Source organism: Marmota flaviventris, chromosome 16 (assembly GCF_047511675.1).
Source record: "Marmota flaviventris isolate mMarFla1 chromosome 16, mMarFla1.hap1, whole genome shotgun sequence".
Lineage (NCBI taxonomy): Eukaryota > Metazoa > Chordata > Mammalia > Rodentia > Sciuridae > Marmota > Marmota flaviventris.
The window spans coordinates 36,168,230-36,188,329 of NC_092513.1; the positions used below are offsets into that span (position 1 = coordinate 36,168,230).

The 20,100-nt window shown below is 34.4% G+C and overlaps 1 protein-coding gene across 3 annotated transcripts in view; it reads left to right on the forward strand.

Moving 5' to 3' along the window:
• The window catches only part of Rprd1a (regulation of nuclear pre-mRNA domain containing 1A), a 58,615-nt gene that overhangs the window by 5,178 nt on the left and 33,337 nt on the right, over nt 1-20,100 (forward strand). For all 3 annotated transcript variants that reach the window (XM_027935676.2, XM_071602802.1, XM_027935677.3), the window contains exon 2: nt 18,911-19,040. In XM_027935676.2, coding sequence (XP_027791477.1) covers nt 18,911-19,040 — 130 coding nt within the window. The remainder of the gene's footprint in view (nt 1-18,910; nt 19,041-20,100) is intronic.

Consider the following 20,100-nt stretch of genomic DNA (forward strand, 5'->3'; position numbering starts at 1 on the left):
GCAAATCTCTATAATGTCTTAATCGAAAGCACTTGGATTCTCAAGTTCGTTTCTGAATTCAGTCTTGGTGTATCACACATCACATGACCTTTGAAAAACACCACTGCGTGTGTATGAGAGTACAAGAGTTAAAAAAGACAAATGGTAACTTAGCATAATTGTGAAATGGTCTTGAGGACCCCCAGAGATCCACAGACTATTTGTTGAGAACTAGATCATTTCCTGTGAATTGGTGGTAAGATCAAGAACCTACAATATTTTGCTTTGCCTTGAGCAGCCATGTTCCCTTTAAACTATTGATTCCCCTGAAAACTTAGTGAATTTATCAGATTTTCCTTGACCTAAAAAAAAGTAATTTTATTTAACTTTTCTTTCCTATAACATAAATTTAAAATAATATGAGTTGATGTTATTTTGCTATTGGTTAAGCAAATTACCTTGAATTTCTAATAAAAATAAAGGTGTCTTTGTGCATGAAACAAACCTAATGTGGCTGTTTAATTTTATAGTTTTTTTTTTTAAACGAATTTTTTGTTGAAATGGACAACTAGACCTCTCCTGTTCGTTTTCTTTATTCAGAAAACAATTGTTGAACTCCTTCCTCTGTCGTGGACTAATAATGATTCAGCAGATAAAAAAGACATAGCTATCTTCATGGAGCTTACATACCAACCAGGGAAGTAGACCATTAAATAAGTTAACAGTACAGAAATACAAAGGAGAAATATAATTGGACATTTAGTTTAGTTTAGAGAATCTGGGAAGGCTTCTTTTATTTAATTTTGAACTATGAGTAGAATTTGCTAGGAGCTACACAAAGAATGCAGTGTTTCCTATTGCTTTAATCATTTGAATGTAGATTTAGTTAGAACATTTGACATTTTATGTAGAACATTTCAGTTCAGAAATCCTTTTTGTAGCAAGGTTGGATAATATGAATTTTAGGTAAGCCTTTAGTTTTTAATGTATGGAAAGACTTAAAATGGTTTAGGATACATTTTAATCTGTTTGTAAGAATGTATTAAGGGGATGAATTAGACTTTTTGGGTCATTTTTTGTTTGTTTTGTTTTTGGTACTGAGGGTTGAACTCAGGGGCACTCTACCACTGAGCATCATCCTCAGTTCTTTTTCTTTTTTGGAAGTTGTAGATGGATAGCATGCCTTTATTTGGTGCTGAGGATCGAACCCAATGCTTCACACGTGAGAGGCAAGTGCTCTGCCACTGAGCTACAGCCCCACCCCCTCTTTTTATTTTTAAGTTGTTTAGGGCTTGCTAAATTGCTGGGCTGGCCTTGAACTTCTGTCTCCTGAGCCGCTGGGATTACAGGCTTGTGCCCCTGCACCCTGGTTTTTCGGTTGTGGGATGATTCACGGCTATCAGGTGCCCGTCTTACTCTCTCTCTTAAAGCTTCTCTTTAGTTCTTTCTATCTATAATAATTGAGAAATTGAAAAAAAAATTATTATGATATCGTAAATGCTTGGATTTTTCAGGTATAGTTTTTAAACTGTACTCATGTTTGGATAGGTAATAATGTGCACATAATAGAGAAATTCAAAAGGCAAAACAGGGTGGGGCGGCACATCATATATAATCCCAGCTACTTGGGAGGCTGAGGCAGGGAGATCTCATGTTCAAGGCCAACCTTGGCAACATAACAAGAACTTGTCAAAAACTTAGAAATAAGAAATCAACTAGGGATGTAACTCCTTGATAAAATGCCTGCCTAGCATGTGTGAGGTCCCTGGGTTTGACCCCCAGAGAGAGGAAGGGGATAGGGGAAGGAGAGGAAGAGGGAGAGGGAATTTTGTTGCAATTTTTTTTCAATGTTTTTCTTTCTTGTAGAGTATTAAAGATTTCCTTATTCTTTGCATTTTCTCTTTAATATGTCTTTTGAATTGTTACATATTTACAGCATACCTATATGGTGTTGCCTCATTTAAAAAATGATTGCATTGTATTCCATCTTATGGATGCATCAAAATTCATATCACCATTCTATTGATGCACATTTAGGATATATCAGTTTTTGCTATTATGATTTATAAATATGGTACTAAATATTCTAGTGTTTTCTTAATGGTTTCAGCTGGTGTTTTAAGAGACCTTAGTAGAAATGATAGGCATTAGTGTATCATATCATTCTTTTTTTTTTTTTTTAGAGAGAGAAAGAGAATTTTAATATTTATTTTTTAGTTTTTGGCGGACACAACATCTTTGTTTATATGTGGTGCTGAGGATCGAATGCATGCCAGGCCTACCGCTTGAGCCACATCCCCAGCCCAATATCACATTATTCTTTAAAAGTTCATTTTTATTTCTATCCTTTTGAAATGCCTTATCATACATTAATTTTTCATATATATGAGTATTTTTCTATACTGTTATTCTGTGTGTATGTGTACTTATGTCCTACTATAATACTCTATTATTTTCTTTATTTAAAAAAAATGTTTTGTAGTTGTAGATGGATGCAATGCCTTTATTTAATTTGTTTATTTTTATGTGGTACCAAGGATCTAACCTAGTGCCTCATGCATGCTAGGCAAGCGCTCTGCCACTGAGCTACAGCTTCAGCGTATACGCTATTATTTTCATGTGTGAAAGATTATTGCCCCCCTCCATAGTTCTTTTTCAGAGTTTCATTGAGTATTCTTTTGTTTTTCTGTATAAACTCTAGAATCAACTTGTCATTTACAAGAAAAACATTTTGTTATTTTGCAACATATATATATGATTGATTGTTTAAAGAGAATTCACATCTTTATGATGAAAAATCTTAGGAAATTGGGCAATCTTATTTTAAATGTGTCTTTATTGTATTGTTTAAATGGAAGTGGTTCTCAAACTTGTTCAGGTATCCTTTTCTTGATGCTTTTATAAAGATCTGTAAATAATATCATGGAATGCACATTTAAGTTTTAAATAATTGCCCAACATGTGTTATATATATCTGTTTTGTTAGTTTTTTCACCACTGTGACCAAGAAACCTGACAAGCACAAATTTTGAGGCGGGAAAGTTTGTTTGGTGCTCATGATTTCAGCGGTCTTAATCCATAGATGGTCAACTCCATAGCTCTAGTTCCAAGGTGAAGCAGAGCATTGTGGTGAAGGGGTGGGGCAAAGGAAAGTAGCCCAGGACACTGACAGTCAGGAAGCAGAGAGCTCTTCACTGGCAAGGACAAAATATAAGCCCCAGAGGCATGCTCTTAGTGATCTGTTTCTCCTAACCACAACCTACCTGCCTTCAATCACTACCCAGTTAATCCATTCTGGTGAATCAATATACTGATTAGATTAAGGCTCTCATGATCCCATCATTTTACCTCAGAGTGTTCTTTATTGTCTCACTAATGAGCCTTTGGGGGCACCTCCTAGCTAAACCATGATAGTATTTTATTTGATTGTAGTACAGGCTAATAGATGAAAGTGTTATGGGATTCATAAAGACTTAAAATCGAAGAAAATGGTATTTTTTTTGGTAAGTTAGAAAAGTAATATGAATTGGTCGATATTTCTGACAGCATATTTTGGTTCAATTCAAGGCACATTATTTGTTTTTCAAAGCACAGGCTTATAAAAACCTTAGACATTCATTCATTCATTCGTTTATTACATACATGACAATAGTGGAATGCATTCCACTCATTTATTACCCATTTACAGCACATTTTTCGTAACTCTGTATATAAAGTATGTTCATGCCAAATTATGCCATTATACATGTACTCTCTTTTTTGCATTACAATTCTTAATACACATATATACCACAATTTATCATATATCTGTTTGTATATAAGATATGTTGACATCAAATTCAAATCTTCGTACATGTATTTTAAAAACCTTAGATATTTAATCCCGAAAGTTGTCTGCTTCTCTTTATCATTTGCTCAAGTCATAAGGTACACTGTTTTCTATTTTATAGATTATTCTTTAAAACAAATTACAGTTGTTTGTGTAGCCAAGGATTCTATTTTTGCCAAACCAGCAAGAAATTTAGTTTTCTTAGTAGAGTGTTATGAAGTACTATAAAACTTGTAATGGTTAATATGTGTCATCTTGACTGGGCCACAAGGTACCCAGACATTTGGTTAGATATTTTGGATGTGTCTGAAGATATTTCTGGATGAAATTTCACATTTGAATTGTAGATTGCCTCCATAATGTAAGTGGGCTTATCCAGTCAATTGAAGACCTGAATAGAACACAAAGATTCACTCTCCAATGTATAAGAGAAAACTCATGCCCAACTGGCTTGAAGCCAGGGCTTTGTTTTGTTCCTGCCTTTGGACTTGATCTGAAATATCAACTGCTCACCTGGGGTCTCCAGATTGCAGCTTTCAGACTGGTAGTATACTGCTGACACTTCTGGTTCTCAAGTCTTTGGGGTTGGACTAGACCTTCACTGTTGGCTCTCTAATTCGTCAACCGCAGATCTTGGGATTCGTCTCCATAGTTCCATGAACCAATTCAGTATAGTAAATCTGTGTCTCTGTACAGACAACATATTGGCTCTGTTTCAATGGATACCCCTGAGTAAAATCTGAATAAAAGTAACCTGAGCTCTTAACATTTACTAACATTTAGTCAGTAAATCAAATGTGTTTATAAGTTTAGATGTCATTATTTCTATTTTATACCATCAGTTTGTTGACGACTTAGTGATTCTTTTCTCTGTTATGGACCTGAATGTCCACTAAAAAACAGATGAATGGATAAACAAAGGTGGTATATCCATACAGTGGAATATTATTCAGCCCAAAAAGGAACAAAGTACTGATACATGCTGCAGTGTGGATGAACCTTAAAAACATGCAAAGCAAAAGAATGCAGACACAAAAGATCACGTTGTATGATCCATTATATGAAATAACTAGAATAGATAAATCTGCAAGATAGAAATTGGTTGCCAGGAAATAAAGGAGACAAGTGGGGGAGTGAGTGGTTAATGGATGTCATGTGATCTTTGGAGGTGCTGCACATGTACCAGAACTAGATAGAGGTGATGGTTATACCACCTTACAAATATTCACTAAATGCCCCTGAATTGTATACTTTAATGTTTAATTTTATGTTATGTGAGTTTCAACTCAATATCAAGAATGATATAAAAAATTTTGCACTTTAATGTATCTGTGTGCTTTTATGTACTCCTCCAATTTCTTGTTTCTTTTCTGTCCCCTAGTCTCCAGGCTGTAGTGACAACTCCTCTGCAATTTTGTATTCTCTCTTGGGAAGAATTGTTTACCCATCCATGGTCCCTAGTTCTGTTTTTTGAAGTGGGGTTCTTTTTAAAATTCTACTTAACAACCAAAATTTATAACAGCCTAATTTGAACTGATATCAATTTATTTTTAATACCAAACAAAAACTCGTGTTCCTGAATGGCTTTGTCCCTCCTTTACGTTATTGTTGCAAATTACTTTTTTTCCCCTAGTTGTCAATAGACCTTTATTTTATTTATTTATATGCGGGGCTGAGACTCAAACCAAGGACCTCACACATGCTAGGCAAGCACTCTGTCACTGAGCCGCAACTCCAGCCCCTGCATCTTTTTATGTTGTGTTTAATCAATAAACTTGTAAATTGCTTTATGCATTTGGTTTTTAAATCATATACAAAATGAGGTTTTATAAACCAGAAACACAATAATATTGACTTTTATATGATACTCATTATTTCTTACTACTATAAATTACCATCTAGTGTTTTTTCCATCTTAACCTGTAGGTTTTCCTTTAAGCATTTCTTGTAAATCAGGTCTGCTAGTGATGAATTTACTAAAATATTTGTCTCTCTTGAAATATTTTATTTCAGATTTGAAGGGTAGTTTTGCCAGATATGAAATTCTTTGTTTACAGTTTGTTTTGTTTTTCCTTTCAGTATTCTAAATATGCTCTCACTGTTTTTTAGGTGCTATAGTTTTTGAGAAATGGCTTTTAATTTTATCAATGCTCTCTTGTATCTGGCAATCTCTTCTTTCTTACTATTTTTAAGATTCTCTGTGTCTTTGTTTTGATAGTTTGATTATAGTGTGTTTCACTGTGCAGCTGGGTCTGGTGGTGCATGTATGCCTGTAATCCCAGTGACTTAGGAGTCTGAGGCAGGATTGCCAGGTTCAAGGCAGCTTAGTGAGACCTCCATTCCAAAATACAAAATGAAAAGGGCTGGGGATGTATTCAGTTGTAGAGTGCCCCTTGGTTCAATCTCCAGTATAGGAGAGATAGGGGAAGTGATCCAGTGTGGGACTTTTTGAGTTTATCCTGTTTTGAGTCATTTATCATCTTAGATTTGTAGACGGATGTCTTTCCTCAAGTTTTGGAGTTTTTAGCCATTACATTAGTCTCTTCTTGTCCACAGGGGATACTTTCCAAAACCTATATGGATGCCTGAAACTATAGATAATGCTAAAATCTATATATTCTATTTTTTCCTATATATAGTATATACAAATTCAACACATTTTTTTTTATCTTAACTAAACACTTGTCATGCACTGTGGTGGAAATTTACAGTTTGAGGTCTGACAGCAAAACTTCGCATGAGTTTCTTTTTCCTTCTTCACTTTTTTTTTTTTTTTTTTTTTTTTGGTGATGTTGGGGATTGAACCCAGGGCCTTGTGCATGCGAGGCAAACATTCTGCTGACTGAGCTAAATCTCCAGGCCTCCTTCACAATTTAATGTGTGGAAGATTTGTTCTTATTGTGGATCTTAGCAACCACAGTATATGAATTTTTTTCTTTCCTTATTAAAAAAAAAAAAGATCTCATATTCCCAGTTCTTTTACTTTGTTTCTTTTTTCTTTGCTTTCCCCTCGATTGTGTATTCTTTTAGAGTAAAGAATATATTTTCTGCAGCTTCTTATTTTTTTGGTACTAGAGATTGAACCCAAGGGTGCATAACTGAGCCATATCCCTGGCCATTTTTATTTTTTATTTTTTTGAGATAGGGTCTTGCCAAGTTTCTTAGGGTCTTGGTAAGTTGCTGAGGTTGGCCTCAAATTTGCAATTGTCCTGCTTCAGCCTCTGGAGTGGCTGAGATTACAGGAATGCACTACCATGCCCTTCTCCCTAGTTCTTTTTACTACTGTTATTAGAGAATTTATCACATTGTTTTTTAACGGTTCTGTGTTGAATTTATTACTGGAGGGCTGAATCTATTACTTTATTTTGTCAGATCCTTGCACACATAGATATTTGAATAAATATGTGTTAAATGAGTTAAAAGAATGAATATTGGAAAATATGTGGAGTCTGAGGCTCATTGGAAAATATGTGGAGTCTGAGGCTTGTGGAGTTGAAAGAAATTTTAGAATAATTTATTTTTCATTTAAAAACCTTTTAAAGTTTTTGATTTAGGAACTTCTGACTTTTTCTGTCAAATGGTAAAATCCAGTTATGAATGTTTTCTTCATTGATAAAGACCTGAAAATTTTCTAGCCTTTGTAATATGTCATGTTATTCCACTCTTTTCATTCATAAGCATTCTTAGAGACATGGCCTTTAAAATGTAGTCAGCAGAGCCCTGTGGATCACAAGACACTTTTAGGGATGTATAGGTCCACAAGGTCAAAATTATTTTCATAATATTACTGAGATTTTTCCCCATACATTGTGTTGACACATACTTTGATGATGCAGAAGCAAAGGTAAGTAAAAACCAGTAGTCCTAATCATTGGTTAAGGCAAACATGCCAAACTGTACTAAGAAGTCATTGTAGTTTTCATTGTACTTTTAAAAATGTTTTACTAAGCTCATTGAGGCAGCATAAATTACTAATTTTGTTATATACTGGCCCTTGAGCATGTCTTATTTTTTGGTTTGTTTTCCTTACAAGAAATACATAACAGATTTACCATTTTAGTCATTTCTTTCTTTATTTTTTTGCAGTAAGTTCTGGGGTTTGAATTTGAACTTAGGGGCACTTTTACCACTGAGCTACATCCCTAGCCTTTTTTATTTTTTATTTTAAGATATTGAGTTGCAGAGGCTAGCTTTGAACTTGTGATAAATGAAATTTTTATGCATACACACAAACGCACACTCCGCCTTAAAAAGGAATTGCCATACTGTTTTCCATAGTGGCTGTGCCATTTTACAAGATTCAGTGAAGGGGGCTCCATCCTAATGACCTTACCTCTCAAAGACCTCATCTTTAAGTTTTCACCCCTTTGATATTTCACAGTGGGGATTACATTTTAACATGTGACACTTAAACCATATTCAAACTATAGAAATAGCCATCCTTTTAAAAAAAAAAAAAAACCCATCCTAATGGACATGAAGTGGTATCTGTTTCTGGTTTTAATTTGCATTTCCCTAATGACTAGTGATGTTGAGCATTGTTTCATGTATTTATTGGCTATCTGTACATCTTTTTGGAGAAATTTCTATAGAAGTCCTTTGCCCGTTTTTGAATTTTTTGTTGAGTTGTAGTTTAAAAATATATTCTGGCTATTAATCTTTTAGGAGATATATCAGATGCAAATCATATATGGTTTTCTCTCATTCTATGGGTTTTCTTTCTACTTGTTGATAATGTTTTCTTTCTTTTTTATCTTTCCTTTCTTTCTTTTTTCTTTCTTTCCTTACTTTCCTTCTTTACCAGGGATTGAATTCAGGGGCACTCAACTACGGAACCATATCCCCAGCCCAATTGTGTATTTTATTTAGAGACAGGGTTTCATTTAGTTGCTTAGTTCCTTGCTTTTGCTGAGGCTGGCTTTGAACTTGTTATCCTCCTGTCTCAGCCTCTTGAGCTGCTGGGATTACAGGCGTGCGCCACCATCCCCCACCATGCCCGGCTTAATAATGTTTTTGATTTTAAAGCTTTTGATTTTGTCAGAGTCTGCTTTTATATTTTTGTTATTGTTGCCTGTGCTTTAGGTGGCCTAGCCAAGAAGTCATTAGCAGATCTAGTATCTTGAAACTTTTTCTGTATATTTCCTATGGATCTTATCCTTTTAGCTCTAAATGGTCAGATCTTTGATCCATTATGAGTTAATTTTTGAATAGTGTGAAATTTAGGTTAAGGTTTATTTATTTATTTTTTATATACTCATTTGCTCCAGCACCGTTTGTTGAAAAAACTATTTTCCCCCTTCATTGAATTGCTTTTGCACCTTTGTTAAAAATAGCCTGAACATTTTTGTGTAGTTTTCTTTCTAGATTCTCTGTTCTATGTTATTGATTTATGCGTCTCTCCTGCCATTATCACACAGTTTTTATTACTATAGCTATAATAAGAAGTCCTGAAATCAGACAGATTTCTCTCACTGTGTTGTTTTTAAAATTTGTTTTAACTATTTTAGTTCCTTTCTGGGTACAGTGGTGCACATCTGTAATCCCAGCAACTCCAGAGGCTGAGGCAGGAGGATAGCAAGTTCAGGGCCAACTTCAGCAACATAGTGAGACCCTATCTAAAAATACAGAATAAAAAAGGCTGGGGGTTATGGCTCAGTGGTTAAGCATCTCTGGGTTCAATCCCTGGTTACCTCCCCACCCCACCAAAAAAAAAAAAAAGCAAAAAAAACCATGTTCTGGTTCCTTTGCCTTTGTATATACATTTTAGAGTAATCTTGTCTATATCTGTAAGAAAACATTCTACTGGGATTTTGATAAGATTTACATTAATCCTATATATCATTTTAGTGAGAATTGATACCCTTACTATATTGAGCCTTCATTTGGAACTCTTAGACTAGTACTTTTTACTAGTATTTTCTTTGCTTTTGTAGGATTCTTGCTTAGCAAGTTGTATTACTATTTTTTGGTGGGGGGAGTGCTGGGGATTTTATTTAGGGGCACTGAACCACATCCCCAGCCTCATTTTTTAATTTTATTTAGAGACAGGATCTTACTGAGTTGCTTATAGCACCTCAGCCTTCCGAGCTGCTGGGATTTATAGGCATGTGCCACCTACACCTGGCTCGTATTACTATTTTTAATAAGTTTATTTTTAAATTAATTAATTTTTTTTGATGCTGGGGATTGAACTCAGGGGTGCTTAACTACTGAGCTATACCCGTAACCCTTTTTATTTTTTAATTTGAGACAAGATCTTGGTAAGTTGCTTAGGGTCTCGCTAAGTTACTGAGCTTAGTCTCTAACTTGTGATCCTTCTGCCTTAGCCCCCTAAGTTGCTGGGATTACACGTGTGTGCCACCATGCCTGGCTATAGGCTTAATGTAATGGAACTGTGGCCAACACCAATTTTCACTATTTTATTGATTTAAAATGTGCATTTTGTTTTGGTAAAATTTAGAAGAGTAAAAACATGTAATGTAGATAAGTAAAAATTTATTACAAAGAGGTCAGTGACTTCCAAACTAATCTGTAAACCCACAGGCATCTGTAAGAAATTCGTTTTTTTGTTGTTTTTTCTGTTTTTATATTTTGGGTACCAGGGATTGAACTCAGGGGCACTTGACCTCTGAGCCACATCTCCAGCCCTATTTTGTATTTTATTTAGAGACAGGATCTCACTGAGTTCATGAGGGCCTCACTAAGTGGCTTTGAACTCGAGATCCTCCTGCTTCAGCCTCCTGAGATGATGGTATTACAGGTGTGTAGCAACCTCGCCCAGCCTTTTTTTTTTTTTTTTTTTTCCAGAAGTGTAAAGCTAATTCTAGAGATCACTGGGAAAAGTAAACTTGGAAGAAGAGTCAAGATGATTTTGAAGAAAAACTATTAATGGAGGTAGTATGCCATTTTAGGGGTTAAGGCAGACTGTAAAGTCATTTTAATTATAATAGCATGATGTTGGTACAGAATTAGGAATATACACACACACACACACACACACACACACACACACACACATATATGGAGCAGAATACAGTTTTGGAGGAGACTCATTTTATGTAATCCTATGACCTTTTTGTAGTGCAATTTTACTTATCAGTTTTATGCGCTTTATCACTCTGTGGTAAATTAGGCACTTCAAATCCATGGGAGAAGGAATAGAATATTAATAAGTTATTCTTAGATTCCTACATAATACTTTATATAAATTTGACTCTAGTTGAATTAGATACAACACTGAAAAATATCAATTGTGTAAGCATGAAGAAAAGCATGAAATATTATGTAATTACTTCTTTTCTCGGATTGTCAAATGATTTCCTAAATAAGATACAGGCCAGAATTTATGTAGGAAATAGATTGAGCTACATAAAATTATAACATTTCTGAATATGGAAGTCGTAGGACTGTTGACTCACATTAAGGATTTAAAATGTTATCCTACAGAAGTTGTAGGACCTTTGACTCATGTTAAGGATGTAAAATGTTACCTGAAGAACAATAGAAAAAATTTGAAAGATTTTAAGCAAGAAGAGATACAATGAGTCCTTAATATATAATCTTTTCCGAGGGATGGGTGCCTAAAATCTTGTTAATAATAGGCAGCAGTACAGGAGTACATTAGCTTTATCTATTTTTCACCCCAGCTCAGCTATTGCAAAGCAGTCAGCTGTGTCTGTCTGAACCCTTTGTCCTGTGTGGTACAGATGGAATTCATTCAGGAATCATCTGTTGATTATGTACTTTCTATGGCAAAGAAAATAAAGTCAGTCAAAGCAGTTTCTGCCTTCCAACCACCTCTCTAGCTATGACGATGAACATGTCTTCATAATGCCACAGGGCAGAAAGAAAAAGTCCTGAAATTGTTAGAACTTATAGGCTTGGAAACAGTTTGAGAGAATACACACTCAGGATCCAAGTACTTTTCCACAGTGGAGATCTTTCTTTTCTCTTTCTTTTATTGTAGATGGACACAGTACCTTCATTTTATTTACATGTTTGTTTGTTTTTTTTTTTTTTCTTAATGTGGTGCTTAGGTTTGAACCTGTGCCTCACATGTGCTAGGCAAGCACTCTACCACCGAACTACAACTGCAGCCTCCTGACCTTTCTTTTTTGCCTCAGAAAGTACTCATTTCTACCAAGGTCTTCGGAAGCTGAGGCAAGAGGATCACAAATTCAAAGCTAGTGTCAGCATCTTAGCAAGGCCCTATGCAATTTAGCAAGTCCCTCTCTCAAGAAATAATAAGTGCTGGGGATGTGGCTCAGTGGTTAAACTCCTCTTGGTTCAATCCCTGGTACCAAAAAGAAAAAAAAAGTATTCAAGAAATAAAAATTTCATATTTATGAAAATTTCTTTTAAATTTCAGTTTTTTATACTACAATTCTATGAATTCTTAAATATTAAGTTATCCCTTAAGGGTTAAAGGACCGAATTAGAACTATCTCCAGGTTTTCCTGAACTAAAGAATCAGGGTTTACTTGGGAGAGAATCTAGTAAATTGAAGGTAGGCTGTGTAACTGACTCCTTCCTTGGTCTCAAAAGAGAGAACTGGGGATTATTAAGAAAAAAATAATTTAAAAAAATTGTTAAAAATGGAAATGGTAGAGGTGGGAGATTATCCAGAGTTTGGAACAGGCTTTTTAGATTAATTAATTTATTTTTATTAATTGTTCAGTACATTGAAGATTTTGCACAAAACCTTTGTTCATGTCTCACTTGAATTTCACTCAGCTTTTGTGGCAGCATTCTGCATTAAGCTCTAATATGCAAATCTTTTTTTCCCACCTAAAATTGAGTAACATCTCTGATTCATTCTGAATGAGAACTAGAATGGAGGTGCAAAAAAATGAGAAATTGCAATTCAAGATTTTGTAGAATAGAAATTTGCTGTCAGTGAATAGAACTTTTCTTTTCCATCAAGTTCCACTTTCTTACAAAGCAATCCTTAACAAGTGATTAGATGTGGGCAAGGAGGGACTATATAGGAATATAAAAGGCAAATTTTCTGTTATTACAACTCTACTTTTGAATTCTCTCTTTCCTGGTCTTCCTCAGTATTCAGTCTTACCTACTTGAGCTTTCCTAATGTACCCTTCCTCCTGCAAACTTCTAAAACTTCAGCACTTTGCTTTTTGTTTACAAAATGAAATTTAGCCTTATTAATTTGGTATTTCACTTAAAATCCTCAGTTTTTTTTCCTAGCTTCATACTCCGTTACCCGCATACATAATGAACAAGTGCACTGATACGATCATGTGCTAGAGTTTCTGCCTTGAATAATTCTTTTGTGAACATACTGTTGCATTTTTACACTTAAGAGCTTAAAAAGGCTTTTATGAACCTGTCTTTCTTTTATACTTAGTACCTGATGCAGTGTTGGTGAATATGGTATATATTAAATAATTATCTGATGAGTGAATATGTGGCATGAAACCTTGATCATTCATAAATATCCTTTGGTTAAATGTATTTATGGTTCCACCCAACTCAAGAGAATATGATTAAATTATGCTTAACATTTGAGCATTTAATATGTATTGTTTTAGTCAGCTTTTTTGTTTCTGTGATCAAAATATCCAAGAAAAGCTTAGAGGAGGAAAAGTTTACTTGGAGCTCACAGTTTCAGAGTCCTTAGACCTTCACCTCCATTGCTTTGGACCCAGGTTGAGGCAGCATGGTGTTGAAGATGGGCCCAAAAGAGGAAAGATGCTTAGCTCATGGTGGGTTTGGGAAGCAGAGTGGGGTGGAGGGGCTACAGGAAGAACAATTTTTTCAAGACCTGTGCGCAGTAACCCACCTCCTCCGACCATGTTCTACCTGCCTATAGTTACCACCCAGTCAGTCCATTCACACTAGAATGGACTGATTAGGTAGTTCTCACAGTCTAATCATTTTCACCTCTGTACATTCTTGCATTGTCTCACACATGAACTTCTGGGGAATACCTCATATCTAAGCCATACTGTGTACCTACTGTGACTTCATTCTTGTCTATAGCAATTCTTTGTGCCAGGAAAATAAATGAGGCTGTTCATACACTAGGCAAGTGCCTTATTTTGCCACCAAGTTATTACCCCCAAGTCCTAACAGTTGTTAGTAAAACCTCATAATGGATTTTTGTTTTAAGATAATGACTTTTCTCCTGATTTTCTTCTGTAAGACTTGTAGTAATGCTGATTCCTCCAATAGTTATATGTGTGTGTGTGTGTATGTGTGTGTGTGTGTGTATATGCTTCCATTTCTTGCTGTTTTCTGTGTAGACACAGAAAAGGTGGTTCTCTTTAAAAGGTTATTCTTTTGTTTATAGATAACAGTAAGATTTTTAGCCATTTTTTGTATTTATGAGCATTGTCACCTACTGTAGTTTTAAATTTAATCTTCATAAAAGCATGGGTGTTAATTTATACTATGATCTTGTAGATCATAGAAAATGAGTAGGCATGTGGTCTTTACTATTTAAGAAAATAAGTAATGTTCCTCCCACTTTCTCAGTGTTACCAAATAAAATCAGATTATGAACTGATTATGAGTTAGTGAACCTAGATAACATTTCTTTAATTTTTTTTTTACTGCCCAAGTTTATTTCATATTACCTAATAGTGCATACCGATTTCTTCTGAAAGCTTAATAGTTTGATCTTTTATTTGAAATATTTGTGAGACATTATATAACCACTTGTATGATGAACTGAACTTAAGATACTAGGCCCTTGTGGGGAATATGCTCAGCTTTTTTTTTTTTTTAATATTTTGTTATCAATGTATCTTTATTTTATATATTTGTACATGGTGCTGAGGATCGAACCCAGTGCCTCACACATGCTAGGCAAGCACCCCACCTCTGAGCCCCAGCCCTATGGTCAACTTTTTAGGTAATGTTATGTTACCATATATTAGTGGAACAGATTTTGTGTATTTGTGTGTCTGTTGTTATAAAAGGCCCTGGGGTGGGCTGGGGATGTGGCTCAATTGGTAGCGTGCTCGCCTGGCATGCGTGTGGCCTGGGTTCGATCCTCAGCACCACATACAAAAACAAAGATGTTGTGTCTGCTGAAAACTAATAAAATAAAATAAAATTCTCTCTCTCTCTCTCTTTAAAAAAAATAAAAAATAAATAAAAAATAAAAGGCCCTGGGGTGAGAGGAGGGAGTGTTAAGATTTAGTTCAGGGAGGTATGCTATAAGAAAATAGTGCTTTGTAATATAAATATTAAGTGGTACTTATTTGACTTCCCCCTGATTTGGGGAATTGAACTCAGGGCCATGCTGTATCACTGAGATACATCCTCAGACTTTAGTTGTTTTTTTGTTTGTTTTGGTTTTTTAATTTTGTGACAGGGTCTTGCTGTTTTGCCCAGGTTGATCTTGAATTTTTTGATCCTCCTGCCTAAACCTCAGAGTAGCTGGGATTACAAATGTGGGCCACTCTTCCTAGTTTGGCTTGTACTTTATTCATATAAATATAGCAGTGGGACATAATATTTATTTATTTTATTTTTAAAAATATTTAATTTTTTTAGTTGTACACAATACCTTTGTTTTTATTTATTTATTTTTTTGTGTTGCTGAGGATCAACCCAGGCCTCGCACGTGCTAGACAAGCATTCTGCTGTTGAGCCACAACCCCAGCCCAGGATATAATATTTATAATTGCTTTCATGTTGTGATTTATTTGTAGAGAGGTGAAATAAAAGAAGAAAGAAGGAACTAGTGTTTTATTATTTTCTAATTTTCTTTTAGTTGTTGGTGGACCTTTGTTTGACTTATTTATGTGATGCTGAGAATTGAAGCCACATGATAGGCAAGTGCTCTACTACTGAACTATAGGTATCTCAGCCCCTAACTAGCATTTTAGTGATGAGACCTAGCATCTGCCACTTTGTTTAGAACTTGCAAACTACTGATTAACTAGGAAAGATTAATTTTGATCTATGATTAGCATAATCCTGGCATATAACAAACATTGAATAAATGTTATTTGAATTGAACGGAAGATTTACAAAATAGATATCTTTGGGAAAAATCTGTGAACAACAGAAACACAGGAAATGACTAGCTCACACCCCTTGTTTGACCTTATATTCTGTTACCAACAGAGAGATTTTTTTAAGGAATCTTTTTGTTAACTTTGTGCCTTTTCTTTTATAACAAATTAACCAGAATTTGTTTGAGAAATTATTTTTTTTATCATTTACAGCATTGTTTATTGTGATTATTTCCATTAATTATTCGCCATTAAGTATTTAATATTTCCATTAATAATTTCCATTAAGTATTCTATTTTTCCCCCCTCCTTGAAAATTCAAGTAAGGTCATAATTTTTGAGTTTTCTCATTTTTAGCCTGAGTTCTACAAAGAAAAAAACAAAAAAAAATCTTGTTATTTGGACCTTATACTGAATCCATACTTGTAGTATAGAATGTGTCCTTTGAGATTTGTTGGGAAATAGATTTTGAAATCTTGTAAATTTTTATTTTAGTATGCATCATAGAGGCACTTCTGAATTATTTTTGAGAGGTTAATTATTCATGAATCTTTTAATATTCTATATTTTATGGCAGAATAGCATAACATAAATTTATCATCTTAGCAATTTAAGTGAACAGTTCATTAGTATGAAGTACATTAATATTGTTGTGCAGTGGGTTTCCAGAGCTCTTCATTTTGCAAAACTGAAGCTCTGTCCATTAAACAATAACTTCCCAATTTAAATAAAATATTTTCCTCTACCTTCCAACCCCAGAAACCACCCTCATGAATTTGACTCCTCTAGGTACCTCATGTAAGTAAATCAGACAGTGTTTATCTTTTCATGACTAGGTTATTTCACATCCTCGGGGTTTATCCATGTTGTAGCATGCGTCAGCATTTCCTTTTTAAGGCTGAATAATTTCTGTTGAATGTATATGTAACAAATTTTGCTAATCTGTAGAACTTGAATTGCTTCCCTTTTTTGGCTATTGGGAGTGATGCTGCTAACATTCTAAAACATTTTGATTTGAGTTGCTACTTAATAATCTCAGGAGATAATTTCTTTCATTTATGACAGAAGGAATAGTTTAGTTGATTAAGGAATCCTTTGCAGTTTGACTTTATAGATTCAGATCCTGGCTCTTACTTTACTGGCTCTTTTATTGTTGGCAAATAACCTTTTCCATGTTTGTTTGCACTGAAGCAAAATGGGGTTAATAATGGTTCCTTACATTGTTTAGATTAAAATAGATAATACATGTAAATTGCTTAGAGTATTGTGGCCTGTAGCAGAATTTGAATAAATGTTATACTACTAGGAAAAGGAGCCCATTGGTTTAGGTACCCATTCAAAAGTACTGCAGGTGGTCTCTCAATTAGATAATAAGAAAATTTAGAGTTTCTAAACAGATTTGATGCTGAGAAGGTGAAAACCTGATTTGAATGATACCAGCATTTTCTTAGTGGGATTGAGAGGGTTAGGGTAGGTAAAAACGAGACAGGGTTGAGTAAACTGGGACATTGACCTTTATAATCCTTTTCATGGGAAAGGGTCCGAATATCTTCTTAACCATTTAGACTTTGTGGTTTATATAAACAAGACTAGAGACCAGAAGAACCAGAAGTTGTTCTTTATTATTGCCATTTCTTCCTTTGTTCCATGCCAGTGAATTTTGAAAGCATGAAAAGAGGTGAGCAACAACTTTAGATAGGCAGATCAGCTTATATATACAGTGGCATGACCTGAGTTTGTAAAGTCTGATTTGTTCTCTCTCATAATATATTGTTTATTGTGGAAAATTTGGGCTTCTGGTTTGCCCTCATGAAAGATGTGAAACTCTAAAGTGACTTTTTAATACATTGAAGGCTTAAATTTATAAATTAAATACTTAAATCTAGTAAGTGCAGCCTGATCAGCTAGTCTCATGAATAAACACTGGATAATTGATCTCGATCATAGGTTCTCTGTACCATTGTACTGTGGTTGTCACAAGCTCTTTTCCTTCTCAATATAATTGCACTACCATGAATGGTTCAACTTTAATTCTAGTAAAACTGTAACATGAAAATAGTCCATAAATTTACATTAAGCATTGACTTTTCATTATTATGCATATGACTTTTTTTTTTTTTTTTTGGTGTGTGTGTATATATATATTGAGCCAAGGGCCTCACACAAAGCTAGACAAGTGCTCTACCTGTGAAACACACCCTAGCCCATGTGTGTATGAATCTTATTTGAGTCATTTTCAGAATTACTCTGCTACTTACTAACATTGTACCTAGTGAAAATGTACTATGACCCACAGTTGTTGAATTTTGTGTTTCCTTCAGGTGACTATGCCATGTAATATAGTGAGTAGGGGAATATTTTTGTCAAGACAAGTTCATTTATTTAAGGTCATGTAATCCAGAGAGGGAAACATCTAAACTTTGCATAGTGTCCCTAACATTCAATCTGTTAGCTTGGCAAATATTTATTGCATAAATAAAAACATGTAATTTATTGAAGTGGTACCTCTTTCAGCCAATTTTACATTTGTATTCTATTGTTTCACAATGAGTTAACATTGATTTTGAATCAACATGGATATTAAAACACTTCTAAATTTAATGTAAGATTTAGGGTTCCATCTTAATAACATGAATAGTCACCATCTTATTTTAAATGGCTCTATTTCACAGTGTTGGTAATGGTTTTAATACAGTTAAATAAATATAAGATGGAATCATAGAGATGCATTTATATATAGGCATAAGGATTTCAGTGTATAAAGCTGTTTAGTTTGGGAATGATGATAAGACCAGGAATCAGATATGTTAAGTAGTTTGGATGCCTTAGTAAAACTACAAGGAGATGAAAGATCTGTCATTGATCTATCTTTGCTTCTTAGGTTCTCTTTTTTTTCATCAAATGATTATCTTTAGAAGCTGTAGTCAACCTGGTGAGGTTAGTAGCAGTGACTTGATAAGTTTGGTAGTAAAATGAGAAGCTAGGGTTGAACATGATACTTGAAGGTTAGTAGACTTATGTGGTTCTCAAACTGCTTAATTATGGATTGATAAAGTTTGTCTAAGTTGAATGAGAATATTTTAAGTAGATCAATTTTTTTTTTCTTTGAATTTTTCAGCAAAACCCAACAGGAAGCTTACTTTTCTCTACCTAGCCAATGATGTCATTCAGAACAGCAAAAGGAAGGGGCCGGAGTTTACAAAAGATTTTGCACCAGTTATAGTGGAGGCTTTTAAGCATGTTTCAAGGTATGACAATTTGGGGGGTAATAGGTGATCTGTTTTAAATGTGGACAATATTTCCTTTTGCTAAGATTTGCTTTAATCCATATAATAAAAAAAACATATTTCTTTGAAGCTTTCATTTGGAAAGACTTCTAACTGGCATTTGTAAATGTACTAAATGCTTACTGTGAAGGAAATTTCAACTGTTGCTAAGGTAGACATTTTGAGTACTTAAATGATAGCTTTTCTTTAATAGACCAAAAGTACTGCTGTATTGGAATGAACTTCATTGAGAATGATAGACGGTATTGAATTGAAAATTTGTGTACTATAAACTGGTGATCTGGATACACTTAGTTCTCCTTTTCCTTATATCATTTTTAATGATTTTAAGATTTTTTTAGGTATTTGGATGTGTGTTTTAACATTTCCAAATATTGTGGAAATAAAGAATATTTATTTAGGAAAATCAAAAATGTTGAAAAATTTTGCTAAGGTAATTCTGAAGGAGGAAATCTATATTGTGGCTTATAGTCTTTTAAAGACTTATTTCTGAACATTATATGGAGGTATGATAGATTACCAGGCAAACATTGGGATAAATATTAATTTCATCTAAATTATATAATTCATTGGTGAGTGGTGGTGGTCTGTGTTGATTTATATAAGGGTGAAAATCTGCTCACCTCAGGCCATGCAGTTTTAGTCATAGTAGACACATTTTTAAAACATGACAGTGTCAAATGCTGCTGTATGTTGCTTTCTAAATAGATATTATTTCCCTTCCAGTTTAGATGCTGCCTTCTACCTTCTTTTCAAATGTTGGTGTTTCTTAGAGCTAAGTCCTACACTGCCTTCTGGGGCCATGTTCTTCACTTGCCTTCTTGGTGATTTGTACATTGCGTGTATTTACTTATTATCTATACCCTAATGACTTAGAATCTTATTCTTCAGTCCAAATTTTCTTCTGTTCTTGACCTGTATGTCCAGTTGTCTGTTTACATTTCTACTTGGGTACATCTTAAGTATCTCACACTGTTTATTACTGAACTTATAATGTCCAATTCTTCTTTCTCCTTCGCTC